The sequence below is a fragment of the Nomascus leucogenys genome, chromosome X (assembly GCF_006542625.1).
Source record: "Nomascus leucogenys isolate Asia chromosome X, Asia_NLE_v1, whole genome shotgun sequence".
NCBI classification, from domain to species: Eukaryota; Metazoa; Chordata; class Mammalia; order Primates; family Hylobatidae; genus Nomascus; species Nomascus leucogenys.
Window position 1 is genome coordinate 53,764,811 of NC_044406.1, and position 24,338 is coordinate 53,789,148.

Below are 24,338 nucleotides of genomic sequence, written 5' to 3' on the forward strand. Positions count from 1 at the left end.
AAATACATTTTCTGCCAAAACAAAAATGAGGAGAGGGAATTTGTCACCAGCAGATCTGCAATAAAGGAGAGATGCTAGAAGTAGTATTTCAGGCCCACAAGAAATGATCCTACGTGGAAGCATGGAGATACAAGAAGGTATGAACAAGGACCAAAAGGGTAAATACAACTCAGTTTTGTAATGAGCGAAAATACCTGAATAGTCATTTCACACGTGTGTATGAATGCACACACACACACACAAACACACCCCCAAAATGGCCACTAAAGACATGAAAAGGAAATTAGTTCATTAGTCATAAATGCAAATTCAAACTACAATGAGATACTACACATCTACTCCATCACAAAAAGTAAAACCAAGTGCTGGCAAGGATATGGAGCAACTGGAACTCTCACACACTGCTTATGGGAGTGTAAAATGGTAAAACTGCCTTTGCAGTCTCTACTGAAGCTAAACATTGACATTGCTTTCAGCCCAGCAGTTCTACTCCTGCATATACATGCAAAAGAACTGCATATATATGTGTACTAAAAGGCCCGCACAAGGATATTTATAGAAGCATTATTTGTCATAATCATAATCTGGAAATAACCTAAATATTAATCAAAAGCAGACTGTATCAATGCATTGTGGTATATTCATACAATGGAATCCTATACAGCAATGCTAAGGAACAAACTTCTGTTACAAACTACAATTTGGATAACTTTCATGAATGCAGTGTGAGTGAAAGAAAGCAGAACCCTAATTCCATTTACATAAAATTTTAAAACCCAGGAAAAAATAATCTGTGGTGTGAGAAGTTGGCTTTCTGCTTAGTGGTTACCTTTAGGGGAGGTGGGGGAGGAAAGTGACTGAAAAGAAACATAAGGAGTCTTTTGGGGATTCTGATACTCTTCTGTTTCTCACCTTGGATACAGAACTACATGAGTAAGTTTACTTTGTGATAAATCAAGATTTGCCCTTATGATGAATATAGTTTTCTGTGTGTACTTTATACTTCAATAATAATATGTATTTGAAAAAACTAGGTACACTATTACTATACTTAGTAGGCACTCGATAAATGTTTATTAGATTAGAATTTTTAAAGGCAAAAAGGACTATCATTTCATTGTTATAATGAAGTTGTTTCAGAGATATTTTCCCTACCCTGGCAAAATGCCAAGTAGAAAATAGACATGACATAAACCCCTATTTAGATTACTATAGCAAAACTCATTCTGCAGATATAACCAGTATGATACCCTAGTACTGTTAAAAGAAAATTCTTGAAGTCTTAGTGACTAAGATCTCACTGTTACCAAAATCTCTCTTGAACATCTGCCAGTTTACCAGATGTTTAGTCAAAAATTGAGGACTTTTCCTTCAATACATATTTATATCTTGTTTTGTTCTCAGAATTGTGAGAACAAATACTATGGCCCATCACTCACGACCCACATGACGTGATTATAACTGTATACTCTATAATCCTTAGAGATCCTGAGTGATTTTGTTCTTTTCTCCCAGATATATTTCGATTTCTTGCCTAAGGACCTGGATGATAAGATCTCCTCCAGTTCATCTTTCTTATGCAAAAAATTATTGCATTCTTAATTCATGCCAAAGGACTATTGTAAGAATTTTACAGGTATGAATCACTTAATTCTAACAACAATCCTATAAAGTAGATACTGTTATTATCCTCATAATAGAGATGAGAAAGTGGAGACATAGAGATGTTAAGTAACTTCCCAGAGATCACTGAGCTAACAGAGCTGGAATTCCAACCTAAGTAGTCTTGCTCCATAATCGTAGCCTTAACCACTAGGCTCTTCTGCCTAAATAAATATAATTAGGTCTATTTCCCTAGCAGTGGTCTCAGCTCCACATTTTACCTCTTTTATCACTTGATGGCAGGAAGGAGTCTGCTACCCTTAAAACTGCCCAGGACTCTAAGGAGTCTGGAGAATCCACCAAGCATACTTTGAGGATTTGTCCAATTCTTCCTTGCTTCCACTGAGCCCAAATTTCATGTCTGTCTTCTATTATGTGAATATTTCATATGTAAAGACCTTCTGAAATCATGCTGGTCAGGCACCCGGGAACAGGTAAGCCTCACTATGCTAAGCTGGTTTCTGAGAATTGCCTCTCAAGGAATACCCAATGATCAGAGAGAAGTGGGGCAGAAGCAGATCCCTCTATCTGCCCTAGCAACTTGTCCTCCTTCCTTATCATCCTGCCTCAGGCAGAGAAAAGGGGCATCAGTGAGTTGAATTACACCAAAAAAAAAAAAAAAAAAAACCAAAAAAAAAACTCTTCCTTTAGATAGCCAGATCAAGGAAGTAAGATCCTAGACTCATATATGGGGCCCTCTATCAGCAAAATGGTAGCAAGACCACTCAGAATCCCAAGATAGAGTTTCTCTATTCTACTGCAGATTTTCAGGTAGGGCAAGGCATCACAAATCCTCTTAAAATGTACCTACTCATGTACAGTGAACCTTGTAAATAATTCAGCATGGCCATTAGACCCTCCAGGACTGGAGCAATTTCTTGTATTTTTCCCTTTGCCAACCCTTGAACCATAGACACTCACAAATATTTGCATGCACATTCTTACCTCCACTAATCTTTTCAACTACCACAATAATCCTCAGTGTACTTTTCCTCCCAATCTATCTCCTCTTCCCTCTTTTCAAATACTTTATTTTTTGTTCTCCTTATTTTATGGTCATGTTTGATATGTGTCCAAGGTTGTAAACAACACGAAAGTCTTTTAGAAATAGGTAGGATATAAAGAATAAACAATAAATGGTTTGGACCTTGCAAGGATATCACTTCTGTGTGTGATTATACCTGCTCAGTGCCTCTAATTCTATGCAGCACTACCAAGGCCTACTTACTTTACAGAGATGTGGGTGAGGAATCAGAAGGTCTATACTGGATATGGTACTATTCAAATAGCTATATAAGCAGGAGTTACATGTTTCACTAAACTCAGGCACAGCCTTGACAAGACACCCTTGTGTGGAGGTGGGTAGAAGGCATATGTCTTCCCGCTGAGTACCACTAAGTAACTTCCATTAACTTGTGGCCACAAACTCCAGGAAAAAAATCAGAGTCGACATCATGCCAAAGCCAAACCTAAGCGAAAACTCTTAGTGGGTGGATGGAAGCATTCTCCCCCCTGGCCCATTTGGAGGCGGGTTTAATTTAGGAGGAATGAATATGAACCCACCTTCAAATCTTACAGACTTAATATAATCTTACAATAGGCATATACCATTACACAATCATATGGACCATTGTTTAAGTTGCTATAGCAGCTATGTATACTATACTGACTATAGCTGAAAATGACCTCTGGTGCAGAAAACCATTAAATGGAATTGTTGTTAGAAATGTAAGCCAATGAAGTAAAAAAAGTACCAGGGCATCCAATCTACTATCAGATATATACAAGTTATTTCTTTCTTGGATTTGCAATATGTGACACAGACCATAGATGGCCTGCAAAATCTAAAATATTTTTCTTCTATACCTTTACAGAAAAAGGTTGGCCACCCTGCAACAGACCACTTTTCTGCCACAAAAATGAATAAACTAAGTTTACATTCATCAATGTGTATAGTTCTGAAAAATATAATGTTGACTGAAAAAAAATGCAAGTTTCAGAATGTTATTTGCAGTGTGATAAAGTTTAAAGACCTACAAAATCAATATATCCTATTTATGGATACTGTGCTTATGCAGCAAAGTTATAAATCATGCACGAGAATGATAAACTCTGAAATCATGACAAGGAAGACTCACAGGGTGCCCCAACTATACTATAAATTTTATTGCTTAGAAAGGAAAAAAATATATATCTAAAGCAAATATGTCATGTAAAGATTTGATAAAGCAAAGAGGACTATATATATATATATACACACACACACACATATATATGTATATATTTGGAAATATATATATATATATACACACATATACATGTATATATTTGGAAATATATATACACATATATGTATATATTTGGAAATATATATACACATATATGTATATATTTGGATATATATATACTATATACCTATATAATGCTTTTCTAGAGAATCCTAACACACCAACAGGGCTGTAGACTACTGAGAAACAATAAATGTGCTATTTAAACCATTAAGTCTTTGGTGGTTTGTTTTTCAGCAATAGCTAGCTGATACAGCAGAGATCTCTCACCCCCTTTCCAGGCATATGGCACCACAGTCTTTATTCACTCCAGGCTATTCCCTCAAGTCTCCCTCCTTCAGGAATCTACAAATGAAAAGCAGGCCTCAGTCGCTATGCTTATAAATACTCCTAAACTCCAGGGTACACACAACAAGCTATCTCTAAGGCAGGTTAGCAACTGTGAGATAGGCCTATGGGTTCCCAGCTTCGTAAGCCAGGGAGTGGCTTGGCTACCCTTGTTGCTAGCACCCTTCATCTTGAAATTCTATTTTAAGTGGCTTCTGGAAGACAGGAAGTAGCATCTCACCATAAATATGTTACAGAAGATCCTATTCTCTTCTGCCCCTTCTCCCCAGGTAAGTCCTTTTAGAATTGGAAGGTAGGGGTATGTGAGGTTGACTGTGGTAGTGTTAGTTTGTCACTCTCAGAAAATCCTGAAAGAAGAAGACTGGCCAGTCCTTAGTGGCTTTTTTTTCTGAATGCAATATATTCAGCACATGGGCCAGATGTCATTTCTGGAGGAAAAGGAAAAGTCCCACTTAATTTCTTATTATACAAGAAATAATTTCTAACAAGGAGTACTTCACCAATAGAAGTGTCTTTTGAATACTGACAGCTCCGCTGCTGAATATAATCAAGCAGAGGCTGGTGGAACACCTTTAAGGGACACTGAATAAGTGGTTTCTACAGAGTGTACAAAATCAAACATGATGATCTCTTAGGTCCCTTCTACTTCTAACATTCTCCAACTCCATGAGAAGCAGTGTTGGTTAAAACAACTAACATTGGGTCAAGTGTCCAAAAACTGGGTCTTGGTCTTGGCTTTGGGCCCTTAAACTTCCTAAACCTCAGTGTTGCAGATACTGTGGGTCTCCAACTTAACTGGTATCCTTCCTCTCTTCTTCCTTAAAGGCAGAACTCTAATTCTGATTAGGTGCTGCTCACCCTTCCACCTGTTCAAGGAAGATGATCCCAGGTTTGACCACTGGAATAAATAAAGATTAGTATAGACCAGTCTCCTAACTTATTCTCTGTCACAGACAAATACAAAAATTATACTATTTGTAATTAGTATTCATTGGGTTAAGAGGATGAAGCTGGTTTATCCATTCCAGGCCTTGCCCAGCTGTTCTGTAGGGTCAAGGATATCTACACCTCAGAGAAATCTGTAACTTCGTTTTCTATTCCTGTACCTAGAGATTGGTTTGGCATGGACATGTGACCCAATCTTGGCCAACGGAAACTGAACAGAATTATGTTAAAAAAGACGCATTCTTCCCCAGTAAAAAGAAGTACACAGGAAGAAACCTCCCTCTTCATCATGTCTGCATGTAATGTCTAGACCTAAAACTACCTGTTGATGTTTTAAAACATGGCTCCTGAAGTCCTATGAAATACCACCTGTCAACAAGTAGGGTCTATGTCTTCTCTTCTTGAATCTGAGATCATGTGACTCCTAATAGGATCAAGCAAAAATGATTCTGGTTTCCAGGACAACATATTAAGACACAGAAAACTCCTCCTTCATGTCTCTTGGAATCCTCACTCTTAAGATCCAGCTTCCATGTTGTAAAAAAGCCAAGAGAGGTCCACATGGAAAAGAACCAAGGCCTCCAGCCCTCAGTCCCAGCTAAGCAACCAGTATTAAACAGTACCAAATTGCCAGCCCCTAGTCAAGCTGCCTCAGCTGATGCCACATGGAGCAAGGTAAGCCCTGCGGATACCTACACAAATTACAAAATCATAAGCAAAAGAAACGACTGCTATTACTTTAAGTTAGTAAGTTTTATGGTGGTTTGTTATGCAGAAATACATACTGGATACATGGTCCTCTTGCAATCATCAGGGGAGACACCAATAAGAAGCCAAGGAAGACAGATAAAAAGATGGAAAGTGCCTGGATCCTCGACACTGTTGTGCTAGTAAGTTAGTCAACCACAGGATCACTCTGCCTCTGAACTTATTATATGAAGTAATACATTTTTACAATTTTAAATTGCTTTTAGTTGCATATTCTTTCACTTGAAATGAAAACATCTCAAATGATACCCTCACTTTTTTCATCTATGAAACTGAGATTAATTTAACTTCCCTGCCTAACTCACATTCACTGACCTTACATTGAGTGGTCATATGTGCCAGAATTGGGCATGCACAAACGAGTAAAACAAAGACCCACAGCCACCCAGAGTAGCCCATGATCACTCTCTCTGTTGCAACAAAAACTTACACTCATTGTGAACGCATGAAAAACACAGATACACGGAAAGAAAAAAAGTACCCCATATTCTTGCTATCTCAGGACAACTAATTGATATTCCAGTGTATTTCCCTTCATACTTTCTGAAGTTTTGTGTTTTGTGTGTATGTGAGTACACACATGCAAAAAACAGATGATGTTGTGCCAAAAGTTTATAAGCTTATATGATGTAAAGCACCACATACAAACATAAAAAGCTATCCCTTCAACTCCCTCCTCAGAATATTCCTCTAAGAATATATGAATTAAAGCTATTATCATTAGATTAGTTCATAAAATACAGTTGGTCCAGAAAACAGGCAAAAAATTAAGTAAGGTTTTTTTCAGAATCTAGTCAACCTGTCTGGCCAAGGTAGATCTCTGGGCAGCGACCTGATCAAATAGAAGATTACTGCATCAGGTTATCAAAGTTCAGAGAACTGTAGTATAAAATTAGACCTATGAATCCTAGCCTATTCAGCCTTCCCCCAAATACAGCAGAAGTGAAATTGCAGGAGTGAGTTATTAAGAGTGCTTTCCTAGGAATCCAAGAGTCAATAAACACCTCTGAAATCACTAATTCAAACACCCTATCCTGACCACCACCTTCTATCCATCTGACTTGCTTGCCTAAGAGCTACTACAATTGTTTTTTTAAATTTTTACCAAGCCCTCCAATGAAATAAATCCTCTATTTTCCCACATCTAGCTAAGAATACTTGGTGCAAAACTTCATTCATTCTCTTGCACAAACCTCAAACATGCTTACCCTTCAATTCTGTCACATCATCTGTGACAGAAATTGTCCCTGGATGAACCTAACTGTCTTTTTCAGAGCTGCATTTGCCTAGCCCACTGTGACTCAAATTATCATCTCTATTTAGATGACTACTCTCAAACTGAAGAGCTTGAGGCAAGCATCTGGGTGCAGGTGGTTCATTTGGGAGGTAAGCCTAGAAAGCAGAATGAAGGAGTTGGATGGGAAGTGGGAGAGGGGAGGAAACAAGGCTAATAAAGACTACATTTTTAAACTGGTTACCACTGTGGCAAATGGGGCTCATTCCCACTGGAGATCCACAAAGGATTGTGTAAATTGTATCCCAAATTATCCATCTAAAGGACAGAGAGGCTGATGTCTTATCCATCAACTACCATCTCCCTTAGTTTGGGGGTGGCCCCATGGGCATTACCTTTCCCACACTTCTCATCAGTACCTGAGCTGCATTCCCTGCCAGAGGAGAAAGACCTGAGGCAGAAAAGAGGAGAAACACTGCAATGTGTGCTGCGACACATGCTCGAGATAGGATGTTGGTAACGTGCACAGAATCTTTCACCACAGCTGCATGGACATACGGCTCAGAGCATCCAAAGCCTGCTATCAGCCTATGTAGCTCTCCAGGCTACACGGCCATTCCTGCTTACTAAATCTTAAAAATCTTTTAAGGTATGTCTTCTTTTAGATGTCCCACAGACACCTCCAACTAAAAATGACAGAAACTGAGAGGAGTCAGAAACACATCCATGGATTTAAACTTTTTGAGAGAATCTGCTGATGGCAACAGTATGGGGCTTCCTCAACTGAGTGGTTTTGCCGATGGATGAGGCTGTGAGGACCCCTGCCAGTCTCTGGAACCCAGGCATCAGCAATTCTTCTTGAATTGGGACATGTCAATTAGACTGACTGTCCCACCCTTAAAGAATCGGTGGCACTCAGGCCTGTGCACCGGCATTTTCACATTCTGTGGGGCGATGTAACTCCTGTTGTTGTTGCTGGTCTTATTGTTTTTCAACTCCAGGATACAGGCTATCTGACAGGTCACTGATGCATACTACAAAATGCATTGTTCAATACAGGTTCAACTGTCTTCCCTCTCAAAATGTCATACAAGAAGTTTTGTTTCCAATTATATACTTATTTTGATATCTCTAAACAATCCTTTGTTGGTTCTCTTTTATTTTATTTTATTTATTTATTTAGTTAGTTAGTTAGTTAGTTTGTATTTTTAGTAGAGATGGGGGTTTCACCATGTTAGCCAGGCTGGTCTCGAACTCCTGACCTCAGGTAATCCACCCACCTCAGCCTCCCAGAGTGCTAAGATTACAGGTGCGAGCCACCACGCCCAGCCATAACATCTGTTCATTTCCTTACAAGTAAACAACAGGTTCACATCTGTATGAGCAACATAATTTTACCCTTTTGAAAAATATATTTTAACCACTTTGGAAGTCATAATGAGATGTCCAATAGATTCACCTGTAAGAGTCAGTTAAACATTGCTGACAAGGAAGTGCACCTCATGAGCAGTTAAAGCCTAGGCATGTCCTTTCTTCACTCTCATAGGTGAATCCAGAGCACCAGTAGAGCTTTGTTGACATCCTCGTTTTCTCATTTGAAATCCTCTCTCTACAAATTTTGTGTTTCTGTTTTGTTCTGGTTCACTTAAAGCCATTAAGTTACTCCCCCTTATTGAGAGAAATGGTTTGAAATCCGATTTTAAGGTCTAACAATCTGGAGATCTTAGTGCATCCATGGTTTACTGAAATCTAGTCCCTATTGGGTGACAGGCAACAGAAAGTCTGGTTTGTCATCCTTTTTGTTAGTTTATTTTTCTAAGCTCAAATCACTTAAGAATTTCATGCCCCTTGAGAGGAAAAGAGCTATTAAAATCTGGACTGAGGAGATTTTCTGATTTTGTGTTCACTCTTGATCCATGCCTGAAATTGAAGAATTGAAGCTACAAACTCTATTTCTATCTGTACGTCTATATGTCTGTGATATCCTCACCTCTGATTGTACGAGTGTGTAATGTTTTCCTACCTATGTGCAGTATTAATATATTAGATTATAAAGTCTCCCAAATTAAAGGAGTTCTATTCTGATTGGCATATCCAGAAAAATAACTGCTTATATAAATTGAATATAACTAGAATTTCCTAAAATACAGAAATTGTACTATTGATTTTTAAATGTGCTAGTTTAAAAAACATATTATCCTAGAAACCAACTCAAAACCATTTTAAGAATTCAGACTTATATAATTTATGTAACTCTTTGGCAAATAAGACTAGTTTAAGACTTTGAGTTTAATGTAAACATCTCTGATTTATGAGTGTCATATTTAATACAAGCATATATTTTTATACTCTTAGGTATGTTTTTCCTAAACTTATACAGCTTTTTGATCAAATGAGCTAGAATTATTCCTGTTAAATATTTAAAATTATTTAAAAACTTAAATCTATTTTTAAGCAACTTGACTCATTGTTCTGATAAATTTATAGTTCCATAGTAATGAGGTTGTGTAGTATGTTACCCTGAAGAGCATTTCCAAAATCTTTAGATAACTGAAGATCTTGGACATTCATTGGCTTTCTAGATCATTTCTAAGTAAGACAGAATACTGAAAAATTGATTAGTAAGCACAGTTTTCATTTATACGCTATTGCTTGTTATTTGTACATGCTACAAAGAGGCTCTATCTTTGGGTCTGTAAATGAACATGTTCATTTCTGCCACACTGTGGAATTAAATAAGGGAAGTACGTGGCTGGATAAAGCTCAGTGAAGTATATTCATGAGATTGGCTAGGCTGCTAAAATGACAGAAATTCACAATTATCTACTCCCTGGTTTTCTTTGTGAAATACAAGGGGCTGCTTAAAATTTATAATTAATACATGTGAATGAGATTACTAGGAATCTCAAGATAATGAAATTTTTATTATGGGCAAAAAAGTATATTTCTGTTCTAAAGAAAAATGACTTGTTCCAGGATAGGAATGAGGAAGAATGGTGAAGGATAAAACTTGAATGAATAAAGAAAGTTGTAGGAGGTTTGCAGAAAGAGTCTGAAAAGGAACACAATTTTGTGTTAACATTTTGCCAAATCTGGCTCAGTTTTGATGGGTTTATTTGTGAGACTGTCAAAAGTAAATAGTGGGTTATTTAGAAGCAAATATTTCATTGAAACAAATCTAGAATTAGTTTTTCTGTGAAAATGAGTTTTCTTGGAGTATTGGTCTGTTCTTAATAAGAGGTTGTAAATGATTGCTTTTGGCGTAAATTTGTTTCCTATGACTGCCATAACATATTACCACAAACACAGTGGCTTAAAACAACAAATGTTTGTTGTCTTACAGTTCTGGAGATCAGAAGTCTGAAATCAGTTTGGCTGGGCGGAAGTCAAGGTGTCAATAGGGGCATGCTCCCTCCAGAGGATCAAGGACAGAATCCATTTTCTTGCCTTTTCCAGCTTCTACAACTGCATTCCTTGGCTCCTGCCTCTTTCCTCCATCTTCAAAGCCAGCAGTGCAGCATCTTGTTTCACTCCTCACATTGTCTTCTTCCTCCGTGATCAAACCTGCTGCTGCCTCTCCCTTATAAGAACATTTGTCCTGGGCCCAGCTGCACAATCTACAATACAATAATCTCCCAACCTCAATCTCTTTATCTGCAAAGTTCCCTTTGCCATATAAAGTGACATACACAGGTTTCAGGGAATAGAACCTGAATATCTTTGGGGTCATAATTTAGCCTAAAATATTACCTATGTAATCCTGCCCTAAAAGTAGGTATTCTGCATCTTACCACAATAACACTTTTTTTCCCTAACTTTATCATGCCCTTGATTATTCTCTTCAAAATAAAAAAAATTTCATTAAGAATGTGTTAAGGTCTTTTGGATGTTTATCTAAACATTGTACTGTCACTTTAATTAATAGATAGCCAAGCTACAACCATTCATGTACTCAGTCACGCATGATCCTAACTTAATTCTCAAATCTCCTAGCAATTTTGCCTTTCAAAATAAAATTCAAAATTTTAAATGAAATAAAATGAAACTCTATAAATCTTTTACACTTAGACTTATCGTTGAGATTTCCAACAGAGTACCTAGAAAATAGGAAAGATTTGTTCTTTTACCTTATAAAAAGATAGATATTAGATAAAATTAGCTTTGTTGCTGTTAGTATTGATGAGTTGCATGGAAAAAAAATAAAATCAAAGAGGTGTTCTTCAGCCTGGGCAACATAAGTTAGATCCTGTCTCAAAAAAAAAAAAAAAAAAAAACTAGGAGCATAGTAGTGTGCACCTGTATTCCCACCTACTTGGAAGGCTCAGTGGGGAGGACGGCTTGAGCCCAGGAGTTTGAGGCTATGGTGAGCCATGATTGCACTACTGCACCCCATCCTGGGTGACAGAGTGAGACCCTGTCTCAAAAAAAAAAAAAAGAAAGAAAAATAAAAATAAAAAAAGAGGTACTCAGCCTTCCCTAGATTAAATCTGAATATGAAATATATTATTAGTATAAATATTTCAGAAGGTCCAGACTGTATGAGAAGTTCCTAGAGATTTGTCAGTGCCCCCCACTGTCCATAGTATGTTTCTAATTATCAGAGTCCTGCTGGTGCTTTCCTTCATAATATTAGGCAACAAAATTATAGTGTTAACAGTCATCATTTCAGTAGATTTCTAAAACTATTTAGTCACAACTTTCTCTTTTTTTTTTTTTTTTTGAGACGGAGTCTCGCTCTGTCACCCAGGCTGGACTGCAGTGGCGCAATCTCGGCTCACTGCAAGCTCCGCCTCCCGGGTTCACGCCATTCTCCTGCCTCAGCCTCCCAAGTAGCTGAGACTACAGGCGCCCGCCACTATGCCTGGCTAATTTTTTATATTTTTAGTAGAGACGGGGTTTCATCGTGGTCCCGATCTCCTGATCTCGTGATCCGCCCGCTTCGGCCTCCCAAAGTGCTGGGATTACAGGTGTGAGCCACTGCACCCGGCACAACTTTCTCTTTTAAGCTTTTTTTTGGAGAGGGAGTCTCGCTCTGTCACCCAGGCTGGAGTCCAGTGGTGCGATCTCAGCTCACTGCAAGCTCCGCCTCCCGGGTTCACGCCATTCTCCTGCCTCAGCCTCCCAAGTAGCTGGGACTACAGGCACCCGCCACCACGCCCGGCTAATTTCTTTTTGTATTTTTAGTAGAGACGGGGTTTCACCGTGCTAGCCAGGATGGTCTCGATTTCCTGACCTCGTGATCCGCCTGCCTCGGCCTCCCAAAGTGCTGGCATTACAGGCATGAGCCACCACGCCCAGCTTCTCTTTTAAGTTTTATGAAGCATCTTCCCTCATGGCTTTTTAAATTGAGGATGCACATCAAACCTTTTTATGGAGGTTTAGTAAAATACAGATGTCTAGAATCTACTGTAGACTTACTTCAAAATAGGATTAATCATTATGCTTACATATGTTTTGTTCAAAACTTTTTTACATTGGCCTTATTATTTTGTATGTCACAATTTCTTCTTCAGTTGTATTATGTTTGTTATGTACTTCCACTAGACTTCACTTTATCACAAGTCATAGGTGAACCACAGGCACTTTAAGTGCCTATCATCTCCAGATACTTTTCTTTTTTTGGGGGACGGAGTTTCATTCTTGTTGCCCAGGCTGGAGTGCAATGGCGCGACCTCGGCCCACTGCAACCTCCACCTCCTGGGTTCAAGCGATTCTCCTGCCTCAGCCTCCTGAGTAGCTGAGATTACAGGCATGCACCACCAAGCCCAGCTAATTTTGTATTTTTAGTAGAGACAGGGTTTCATCATGTGGGTCAGGCTGGTCTCGAACTCCTGACCTCAGGCTATCCACCCGCCTTGGCCTCCCAAAGTGCTGGGATTACAGGCGTGAGCCACCACACCTGGCTGATACTTTTTTTTTTTTAAGAATTGTGGTCTCACTTTGTGGCCCAGGCTAGAGTGCAGTGGTGCAATCGTAGCTCACTGCAGCTCAGAACTCCTTGGCTCAAGAGATTCTCCCAGCTCAGCTTCCCATGTAGCTGGGACTACAGTTATACACCACCACATCCAGCTAATTTTTAAAATATTTTTGTAGAGACGGAGGTCTCACTATGTTGCCCAGGGTGGTCTTGAACTCCTGGCCTCAAAAGTTCCTCTTGCCTCAGCCTTCTAAGTTGCTGGGATTACAGGCATGAGCCAGCATGCCTGGCTCTCCAGATAGTTTTTGATTTACACTGATGTTTCCCTAAAGACCCTACAATCAGCTACAGGAGGGAGATTTTTGTCTTCAGCAAAGGATTGTCTTACTGCACCATGAAAAACGTCAGTACCTCAGGTACCCCAAAGACTAGGCTCTTGAACACAGGCTTCTCATGATATCACCACATTTAAGATAATGGTTAGCGGACAGAGTCAGAATTTCCAGAATACCTTAACTGAGACATATTTGTGTTCATAACACAGTTTAATACAATGTCCAGTGGAACAAAACCTAAGTTTGCAAAGTCCAAAGACCTATACTATAAAATTAGCACTTTTCTCCTAACCTGTCTGGCCTTCCCCAAATAAAGCACAAGTGAATATTCTTGGGAGTGAGTTACTGAGTGCTTCCCAAGAAATCCAAGAGACCCTAACACCTTGGTATTGAAGACTTCAGTTTCTTTTTCTCAGAGGAGAACATTAAACACTTTCTCTTTTGAGACCCCTTTTTCAGGATACAATAGAGGAAAGAGCCCCAATAACAGGTAAGGAAGGCCCAGCCGTCATTCTACTGTGCTGCCCACTCACCATGTGACTTTACAAGAGCTGATTACTATCACTGGGCCTCAGTGGCCTCAGCTGTAAAATGGAGACCCTAAAAGAATTGTGTACTCTGAACCCTATTTACCCATTTTCCATAGAACTATTTTGTTAGGAAAAGAGCACAGTCATAATTACACATCTCCAGCTGACCTTTGAAATAATTTTTCCATTTTTCTCACTGGAAACTGATGGGCCCCCAAGTAAACTACACTGGAGGAGACTAGAACCCAGTTCTGCCTCTCCTTTCACAAAGACTTCCTTTCACAGTTGCCTTGGTGAATTCTTTTTATCCTACATTTCAGAACTCAACAATCTTACATCTGCCGCATCTAACATGCCCCACTGATGCTAATTGGTTTCCTTAATATCTTTTGCTTTAACACAAGTAGTTCAGCAACATTTTCACCAGTATTATGCTAAAGTCCTAAATATAAGAAGGATAAATCTGTTTTCATGAAGACTCTGAAGGAGAAACAATACCAACTGTAGGTCCTGTTTACTGCTTTTCATTAGATTTAAAATCTAAATCTAAATCTAAAAAGTTTGAGGACTGGTACAATGAACTATCTGTTACCAGTCAGTTACGATAAGTATGGACATTGAGAGCTGGCATTTAGGAATCTGTATAGCATCTGATTTAGCCACAACATTTAAATTAATGAGCTCACTTTTTGAACAAGGTATATACCAGTGCAGTTGTTAAACTCGAATGACAAGTCAAATATGAGTGGCATACTACTAATACAACCACATATCAGTTCACAATTTGCTGGAACAAGAAAAACAAGGAAGTTTGCTACTACTGGTCCTACCCCAATGATATTTTGAGAAGCAATGCACAATATACTACTTCATTAAATGAGATTGATTGTTCTGAATACTGTGGACTTAGAATTAACTTATAGTGAGAGTAACAAACTCAAGTATCTCCATTAATCAGACAACTACTATAAATTAATGAAGTGAATCAGATATGGGACTTCATAGGGAAGTGTGTGGCAGGAATGTGGCAAACCAGAGGCCCAGTCTTCATGGAGCAGTAGCTAGTCATCTCTATGTGACTATAATCATGTGTACCCTCCTTTTTACTTCTCAAGAGAGCCAGAAATCCAGACTTTCAGGTACAATGTTATTTGATTTTCAAATGCTACCAGCTTATTAATTTTCTTTTAAGATGTCTGCTTAGAACTAGCAAACCTATCTGCCATCCAGATTGAGTTGTAAGATGCCACTTTGTAGACTGCGCTTTAGGAAATAATATATTAGAGATTAGTAGTGTCAGGGTTGTCCTTAGGGCCATGTGGAAGATGTGCTTGTCTAAATCCCAGAAGTCTTTCTTGCCATATCCTGTCCACTGAACCTCATATTTCCAGGCACCTCATTGTCAAGCTGCCCACCCCACCACTGCATGATTCCTTATGGAGCACTGTGGAGCACTCCCAGCCTTAGCCCAGCTGCTCACTTCCTCTTCTGTGCATTTGAGCTGCAAGCAGGCCTCTCTCCAGCAGCTCCAGGTGGGGAGTCTCCTTCAGCTCATCACTTCATGGCGACAGCAGCGCCCCCTCCCCTGGCCGAAGTGAAACATCTTTGTGTCCAGGACATGGGTTTCTCACAGCCCAGTTTTTAAACACATGACCGCTATTTCCTTCATTCTCGGGACACGCCTGTGAATTAGCCAAAGGCCAAGCTGGGTCCTTCTGCTTAGACAGAGGCAGAGAGAGGGCGAGCCACAAGGCAGGAGGAGAAAAAGGGACACCAGAGTGGGGACCGCCTGGCTTGTGTCCCTCTTCCACTGTCTCCTTCCTCTGCTGGGCACTCTCCTGTCTCTCCACAGGGCTCAGCAGGATGTCGCTCTCACAGCCAGTGGCCCAAGTGCCCAACAGTAACCTGAGAACCAGACCCAGATGTACCCTGGGGAAGCCTGCCTGCGTGTCTGGGGTTAGGGAAGGAGACAGATGCAGCTGTTTATTAAGGGCCACACTGTGCATATCCAAAGTGGACTCAATCTTTGGGAAAACTAAAGATAGAGGGACTCTCCGCTATTTTACACATGAGCAAACCTGCACAGCAGGAGTAAATCAAAGTCCAAGATCACATGGCCAGAAAGTGGTGAACTAGCATCTCAAACCCAGGTTGTCTGATCTGTTATTGAATCTGGCTGGGCAGCCTCTGGCCAACAGGCAGCAGAATGCGGCCACAGAGGATCCAAGGAACAGGTGAAAACCTAAAATATGGACATTCACAGGCAAGGGGACAGATTGCTACAACACTTGATGTGACACCTTTTTTAAACAGTACAGAGCACAAGTTTTTAAAAGTACAGTACATGCTTTAGAGGTCATCACTCAAGACAGAATTACACAGGTTATTTGTATACCTTTTGAACCTGTTTTTGGCCATTGATAACTCTATGCTGTTCTGTGAAATACATGATCATACACAGATTATTTTTTCTGGGAATGCGATTGATAATTGTGTTTATAATGGAATACATTTACACATAAGTTTTGTAATATTTCATAACCATTAAGAACTGATTGGATTGCATGTCTTAGGCCAGAGAGCTTTTATATAATGTTACTACTTAATTTAACAGTGTCCACAAGAGGACAGAAGAATATATTCCAAACAAAGTGTCATAGTACCAGTTACTAATCCCTGTCTCAAGTCCTCTTTTGGAATGAGGCAGGGTACAAGTAAATAAATAAAATAACATGACCATAACTTTTTTTTTTGCATTTTTCCTTGTGTTTTCCCCATCACTCCTCAATTTCCATGTAAAGCCTGTCCCATGAAGTTCATGCCAGCTAGTATGTAGTGTGCCCCCTCTCCACCCACCCCTGTGGCCACTGCCCTCTGACTTCAGACCTTTGCTATTCTGAATAAAGCCTCCCGCATCTCAGTCAGAGTCTGCAGCTCCACCCCAGGTCCCAGCGTCAGGTTAGGAATTTATCAAGCCTAGGAGGCCCCCAGCAACTCCCTGGCCTCACAAGGTCTTCCAGTTCAAAGCCAATGAGGAAGTCTCTATATCTTTATTCCCACTCAGCTCCTCCCGCCAGGGCCAGTGCTCTCACCAACCACTGGAAACTGCCCCTTCTAAAATCACTGATTCAAACACCCCACACTGGCAACACCTTCCACCCATTCAGCTCTCTATGGGATAGCTTCTCCTGGATGTCTCAAGGACACCTCCAACCCAAAATGAGAGAACCTGAGAGAAGTCAGGGGCACTGTCATTAAAGACTTTAATAGCATGGGCTGATGGCAGCAGACTGGGGTCTCTCATCTATGGGAATTTTTGAGGCTGGATGAAATTGTTGAAGTCCTGCCAGGTTCTCAGACCCAAGCATCCCTCCTTCTCGGGCTGGGGCACCTCATCAACCTGATGGTGGGTACAACCTCCAAGAGGCATCTGAGCTGCTTATCCTTGTGCATGGCCCTCTCTATGTGTTCTGGTGTGTTGTGCACCCTGCAGCTGTTCTGGGCCTCCTTGCCTGCCTGCTCCAGCATGCTGGCCATCAGATACTAGAGAATAACAACCAGGAAAACAGGTGTGGATGGGCTCAGGCACTGGGCATACTGACATCGCAGAAAGCCGTCCATGTGGCTAACAGGAAACTGCAGCTAGGCTTTTGTGGAGCAGGGAAGAATCTCCTTTCTAAGGCTCCTTTTTGCCCTCACATGGTCTTGGTGAGTTTTGTTTTGATCAGCCCTCGTCGATTTTCCCACTAGCCTGGGCCTCTCCAGGTACCAGTGCTTATTCCCGCCCACTGTGCTCCAGGCCCTCCTTGGTCAGGGAGCTGCCTTCATTACAACCTCAACTTTGTGATATTATTGGTGTCCACTGAGCCCTGATCAAGCCTGGCCTCGAAATGTCACTGACAGGAACCTGCTCACCCTAATAACTGGACCGTCTTTTTGAGGAAAGTCTAACATTGTACTTGACTTAAACATTCTAGCAACAACAAAAAAATGTGTTTCAATCAAAACATTGTCCTGTCTTCAGTACACCAATCCAGGTTCTCTGATTCTAGCTTTGTATTGCCAGTGAGCTCATTTACATTCCTCTGTAAGCTATAAGTCACTAACAGACATGCTCAATGTCTTGTACAGTAGAGGTTCACATGTTACCCCTCTCATGATGTAATAAAACCAGTTTTACTTCCATTTACATACTCATTTTGATATCTCTAGTCAATATTCCTATGTCTGTCCTTTGGGTTATCTTATAAGCTGGTCCAAACATCTGCTTGTTCTCTCATGAGTTAAATAGAATCTTTAAAATGTATTCATTTCTTTAAGTCTGGAACTGAAAGTAAAATATACCTCGCAAACCTGTCACTACCAAGACAAATGGAGATCCATGGCTATAACAGTCTATATCAGGAACTGGGAATTATTCTTGACATCTCTCATTGCCTCACCTTCATACCCAATCAATCATCACATCGTTCCGCTTACGCATTCTTAATATTGCTCCAATAATCTACGCTGACTATTCCAGTCCAGGCCATTATTCTCACCTTGACAACTATAGTAGCCCACTTCCTAGCCTCTCCGTTTCTTTCTTCACTCTCTTCCAATCCATTTTGCGAGTAATCAGTTTCTAAAACTAAATTTGATCATGACACTTGTTGCTTAAAACTCATCAATGCCTTCCCATTGCCTCTGGAATACAGCTTGAAATCCTGGGATGCTCTTTCTTGATTTTTCTTCACCTGGCTTCTTTTCTTCATCTAGCAGTTTTCAGTTTAAATCTAAGTTTTGGAAACTTTTGCCTCATTTCCCAGACTCGGTTAGACAACCCCCAATATACCCTCAGAGAGGCTACTTATCTTTCACTTTGCAGGATTTACCTTAAATAAAATATGCATTTGATTAATAATTTTTCTGATGTTTATATATCCTATTCAAAGATGATTGGGCCCTGTCTACCTTATTCACCACTTTATCCTCAGAGACCAGCACAGGGTCTGAAACACAGAACATACCCAAGAAATAATCATTGAGTCCATAAATAAAGTCACACAAATCTAACCTCAAATTCTAGCTCCTCTGTCCGACTATGAGTACAATTTTCCTCCTTTTTTTTTTTTTTTTTTGAGGCAAGGTCCTCCCAGGCTCAAGCAATCCTCCCGTCTTATCCTCCCAGGTAGCTGGGACCACAGGCATGCACCACCACTCCCGGTTAATTTTTGTATTTTTTGTAAAGATGGGGTCTCGCCATGTTGCTCAGGGTGGTCTCAAACTCCTGGGGTCAAGCGATTTGCCCACCTTGGCTTCCTAAAGTGCTAGGATCACAGGTGTGAGCCACTGTGTCTAGCTCAATTTCCCTCTTTAGTAAGATGGAGATAATATTATCTACCTCAGGGACACTGTGAAAATGAAACACAAGGATGCCTATCACAGTGCCTGGCACAAATCAAGGGTTCATGAAACAGTCATTTTTACTACCAACATTAGCACCTTGAGTGGAATAGAGAAGGGCACTGTGAGGGCCAGGCAAGCCAAGTGGCAGGCTGCAGGGGCCTTCACAAAGCACAGTAACATTGGTATGCTCACTTAGGCTTCAACCCAACCCATCCTCCAAGATCCAGAGACTTGAGCAAGCCCTTGCTGATAACTGATTAGACTCAGGGAATCTCAGGATGTCCAAACTCACCCAAGACTGAAGCTCATAGACACAGTGTCCATCATTCACTGACTAATGAGAAAGAAAACTTCCCAGTAGTGTATGATTCCACTGATATGAAAGATCCATAATAGTCAAATCCATAGAGACAGGAAGTAGATTAGTAGGCTGCCAGGGGCTAGGGGCAGGGGAAATGAAGAGTGACTGTTAATGAATAGGGGACTTATTTTTGGTGTAATGAAAATGTTCTAAAACTAGACAGTGGTGATGATTGTATAACATTGTCAATATACTGAAACCTACTGAATTGTACACCCAAAGTGGTGAAATTTATGTTACATGAATTATATTGCAATTGAAGAAAAACAATAACTCTCCAGTGACCATGTAGCTGGCTCTCCCTTCTCTCCCTCATAGCAAACTCTGCTAATGCCAAATCCATCAGTGTTTGCTCAATGAGCACAGAATCAGACAGAGAGGAGAGAGTTACAGAATTTGAATGCTGAATAGGGTCATGTTGTGATGGACTCTATGTCCTTCTGTCAAGAGGGACACATTTCTATTGGTCTGGACTGCATTTAGATGATGTAGTAGACACTTTCAGTTGCCTATTCATTTTCCATTCCTCTCACTATCTTAAGAGAACACGGTTTTGTTATGGGTGGCAATGGGCCCAACCATATGCAGGCCATGACTAGTCTAATCCAATGTTCTCAAACTTTGCTGATAATAAAATCACCTGGAGCCCTTGTTTAAAGAACAAAAGGGAAATAAAAAGAAAAGACATAACCTTGGCTCCCATCCCAGACACAGCAAATCACAATTTCCAGAGATGAATCCTGGTAATCTATATATTTAACAAGCCCGCAGGTAACTCTAATCATCATCATCAGGGAAGTTTGAGGAATACTAGTCTAAGCCATTGATGGCAAACATTCCTAGACCTGGCTTTCCTAGCATCCCTTGAAGCTAAATGACTGATCAGTTTTGGTCAGAGACCTAAAGTCATTTCTGTTAGGGAGATTTCTGGAAAAGCTATAGTTTTTAATAAAAGGAGGAAGACAAAGTAAAGTCTATTAGGGAGATTTATGGAAAAGCTATATTCATTAATAAAAAGAGAAATATATCTACCCTTCCTTCTTCAGCCCTTCTTCCTGTTTTGAAGGTAGCTATGATGGTTGGAACTGCAGTAGCAACCCAAGCAAAAGGCCAATGGATTGGCAGGGACATCAACTTTGCCACTATTGAGCAGCTGAAATAATGTCAGCAACTGTCTACCTCCAATTTCCAGTTAGATAAGAAAAATAAACTCTAGGTTAACTTTACAGTTAGGTGTTTATTCCTTGCACCAAATGCATTTCTAACCACATGACAGACACTACCAGCATTTGCCTTTGTGACACACCCTAGACCATGCTCCATTCATAAGGTTCTTACCCTTTCCGGGGGAGATATTCCTTCCTGATATATGTTAAGGCAGTGACTGGGGTTAGTCAAAACCTGTATAAATGGCAGCCATCTATCTTTTTAACAAGACCATGCCCACTTCCTTTTTTCCATATCTATTTGATTTATCATTTAACTCTCAGAGGACTTCTGTTTTTCCAAGTTCTTTTGGGACATTTCAGATATCCCTTGTGACACTGACATTTTACAAGATAGATTTTATTTTTCCTGAACAGAATTATGTCTGAAAAATTATAACAAGGGTTGGCAAACTTTCTTTGTAAAAAGTTAGTAAATATTTTAGGCTTTGTGGGCCACATTATGTTTATTGCAACTACTCGACTCTGTTGTTTTAGTCCCAAAACAGTCACAGACAATATATAAATGAATGAGCAGGGCTGCGTTCCAATAGAACTTTATTGACAAAAACAGGCAGTGCCCAGATTAGGCCCATGGGATGTTGTTTGCCAACCCTTCAACTGTGAGACAATCTTCACTAAAAAAACTTGAGGAAAAAAATCGGATCTACCTCTAAAAATCAAATAGGCTATCATCACATCTGATTTCTTGCTGTATCCCTGCCACTTGGAAAGACAATAAACTGGGGAAAAGAGTATAGTGGCATGCAGCTTGGTCAAGATCCATTCCAGTTATAATTCCTTAGGGAACACGGATGTTGCTATATTTATTGAGCTTTTACTCCCTACCAGGTGTTGTGGAAAGTATTTACATATAAATGTTGATCCACTAAGGTTCAAGATCTCTACTTAAGATCCTGACTCATATTTTAAGAATCATAATCAGGCAACCTGGATAACGGAGATAGCTCTAACACATAAGTATCTTGTGACTCTGACATGAATTATTACCAGCCAGTCTAAAATATAGGCAGAAAGAGGATAAAACTGAGTGAAGTAAAATAAATAAGAGTCTTTCTATATTCAATGTTTTCTTAAACATGTATTTTTTCAACTTAAGGCTTTTAAATCATTTTGTATACCGATAATAAAACTTACCATAATGGTTTTCATTTACCCATAATATTAATACTTGGGAGGGGGTTGTTTCCACTTCTCATTTGTAGGCTTTTCATTAAAATCTTGACTCTGATGCAAATAGTGTTTTTTTTTTAACTTAACCAAAATCTGCTCTTAATTTGATGATGTGAGAATAGCCCAAAGGTAGAACATTGTCTTGACTTATAAACTGATATACCTATTACAAGTCTAAGAAGAGAGGAAAGTGGCCTTGTTCCATTATTCACCACAAAGTTGTTAAGCCAACTGTCTCAACTAGTTTAGAACTAGCACTGAAAGACAGAGTGAAATCCCAAGAGGAGCAGCCTCCAGTAGCTGTGTTTTCAGCCTCTGGTAAACTATATTTTCTAAAAATGGCCACAGTGGTATTTTTGGTCCCACATATCGTCTAGAACTCTACCATTCCACAACAAGAGTCAGAATTTGCTTCCCTCTCCTTTCCCTTGAATCTGGGCAGAACTCTGTGAGGATTTCAACAATGAGAAGGAAGCAGAAGTGATGTCCCACAACTCCCAAGCCTGGATCACAAAAGCTGATGTGGCTTCCATCTGGCCTTCCCTCATTCTTAGAACACTCACCCTTGGAAGCAGCTACCATGCTCTAAGGAAGCCCAAACTCACCCACACAGAGAAATCAAATGGAGAAGATCTGAAACTTCCAGCAACAGCCAATATCAAAACATCTGAACAACAAGACATGTGAGTGAAGGGGCCTTGAATAGATTCTAGTCCCCCACCTTTGAGCCACCCTAGCTGATCCATAGTGGATCACAGATTAGGTAACCCTTTTGAGCTCTGCCTAGAATGCAGAGTCATAAGCAAAATAAACGTTGTTATTTTAACTGAGTTTTGAGCATAGTAACTAGAACACAGATTCAGAATTAAATGCACTTAAGAACAAATTTCCTTTGAAACAAAATAAACTGTACATTTTGCTTCTCATTTTGATCCCCAAATGAAGGCAGAAATAAAAAATATACGTACTTCTTCCAACAGTGACATCCTGCTGCATGACACTTATGTACAGCTGTAGGGTCAGCTGGGGGGCTGAGCCCAAGAAAGCCTGGATCACTGACGCCCGGCTGAATGCTGATCGGTGGGTGATTAGTTTGCCTTCTGCCTGGCCCACCTCCTTCTCAATCTCCTCTGAGAGGCCATTTTTTGGCATTTGCCTCTTCTTGGTGATACTGACATAAGGCTCTTCATTGTTGCCTGACTGAAAGTAGATGCAGAAGACTTCAAAACACCTGAAAACAAATCAGCAAATCATAATAATTAGAGACAGACAGGATTCTGACTTTCCATGCTCATCCTACTTACCTTTAGCCTGATTCTCAAAGCCTTGACTTGGCTACTCTGAACTATTGTCACTCTTCTAAATCAACCACTCCAAGGACCAGTTCTCAGTATGCAGTCCTCTTGAGGCTTTCCAGCAGGCCAATGGGAATTGAATGAGAACCAAATGAAGAGGTAATACCAAAGGCCACTGAAGCAAGGAAATCTCTTAGAGAATAGAAAGTGGTTCCGACTCCAGAGCCACAGAAAAAATGTGCAGTTTCCCTTCCTGACACATACTAGCTGTGTAGCCATAGCCGAGTCACCTACTATCCCCACTCCAGCACATTCCCTCCACTATAAAGCAGATATAATACCCACTTTGTCATATTGCTGTGAAAAATGGTGATAATACAGTGTGACTGCATGCATGCATGCACGCACACACGTGTGTGTTCCACATCCAAAGATGCCCCAAACCACCCCAGTTAAAGCAGAAGCTATGGCTCGGAAATCCTCCAACACAGGGCAGCTTGCCATCTAGCATTTCACTGGGAGACCACAACATGTTACCTATCTCTCTGTTTTCATAAGTCCTTACAGGGTGGGACTAAAGTCAGTCCCAGACTTAATCAGTGACTTTTCCAGACTGAGAGAATACCTGGCTTTTAAAATTTGGATTTCCTCTCTAGGTAAAAATATGGATGCTGAAGCAGGAAGAATACTGATGTCTGTGATTAACTTTGAAGTACATACACACACACACACACACACACACACACACACGAACTGATAGATGGATAAATGTGAAACAAAATGTTAATTGTAGAATCTAGGTGGTGATACTTGGGTGTTCACTATAGAATTCCTTAAACTTGTCTTCTGTGTGTTTGAAAATTTTCAT

At 40.1% G+C, this 24,338-nt stretch overlaps 1 protein-coding gene across 1 annotated transcript in view; it reads right to left on the reverse strand.

The window, feature by feature from the left end:
• Window positions 1–24,338, reverse strand: part of XK (X-linked Kx blood group) — a 45,503-nt gene that overhangs the window by 13,540 nt on the left and 7,625 nt on the right. The window contains exon 2 of the mRNA XM_003270984.3: window positions 23,144–23,406. Coding sequence (XP_003271032.1) covers window positions 23,144–23,406 — 263 coding nt within the window. The remainder of the gene's footprint in view (window positions 1–23,143; window positions 23,407–24,338) is intronic.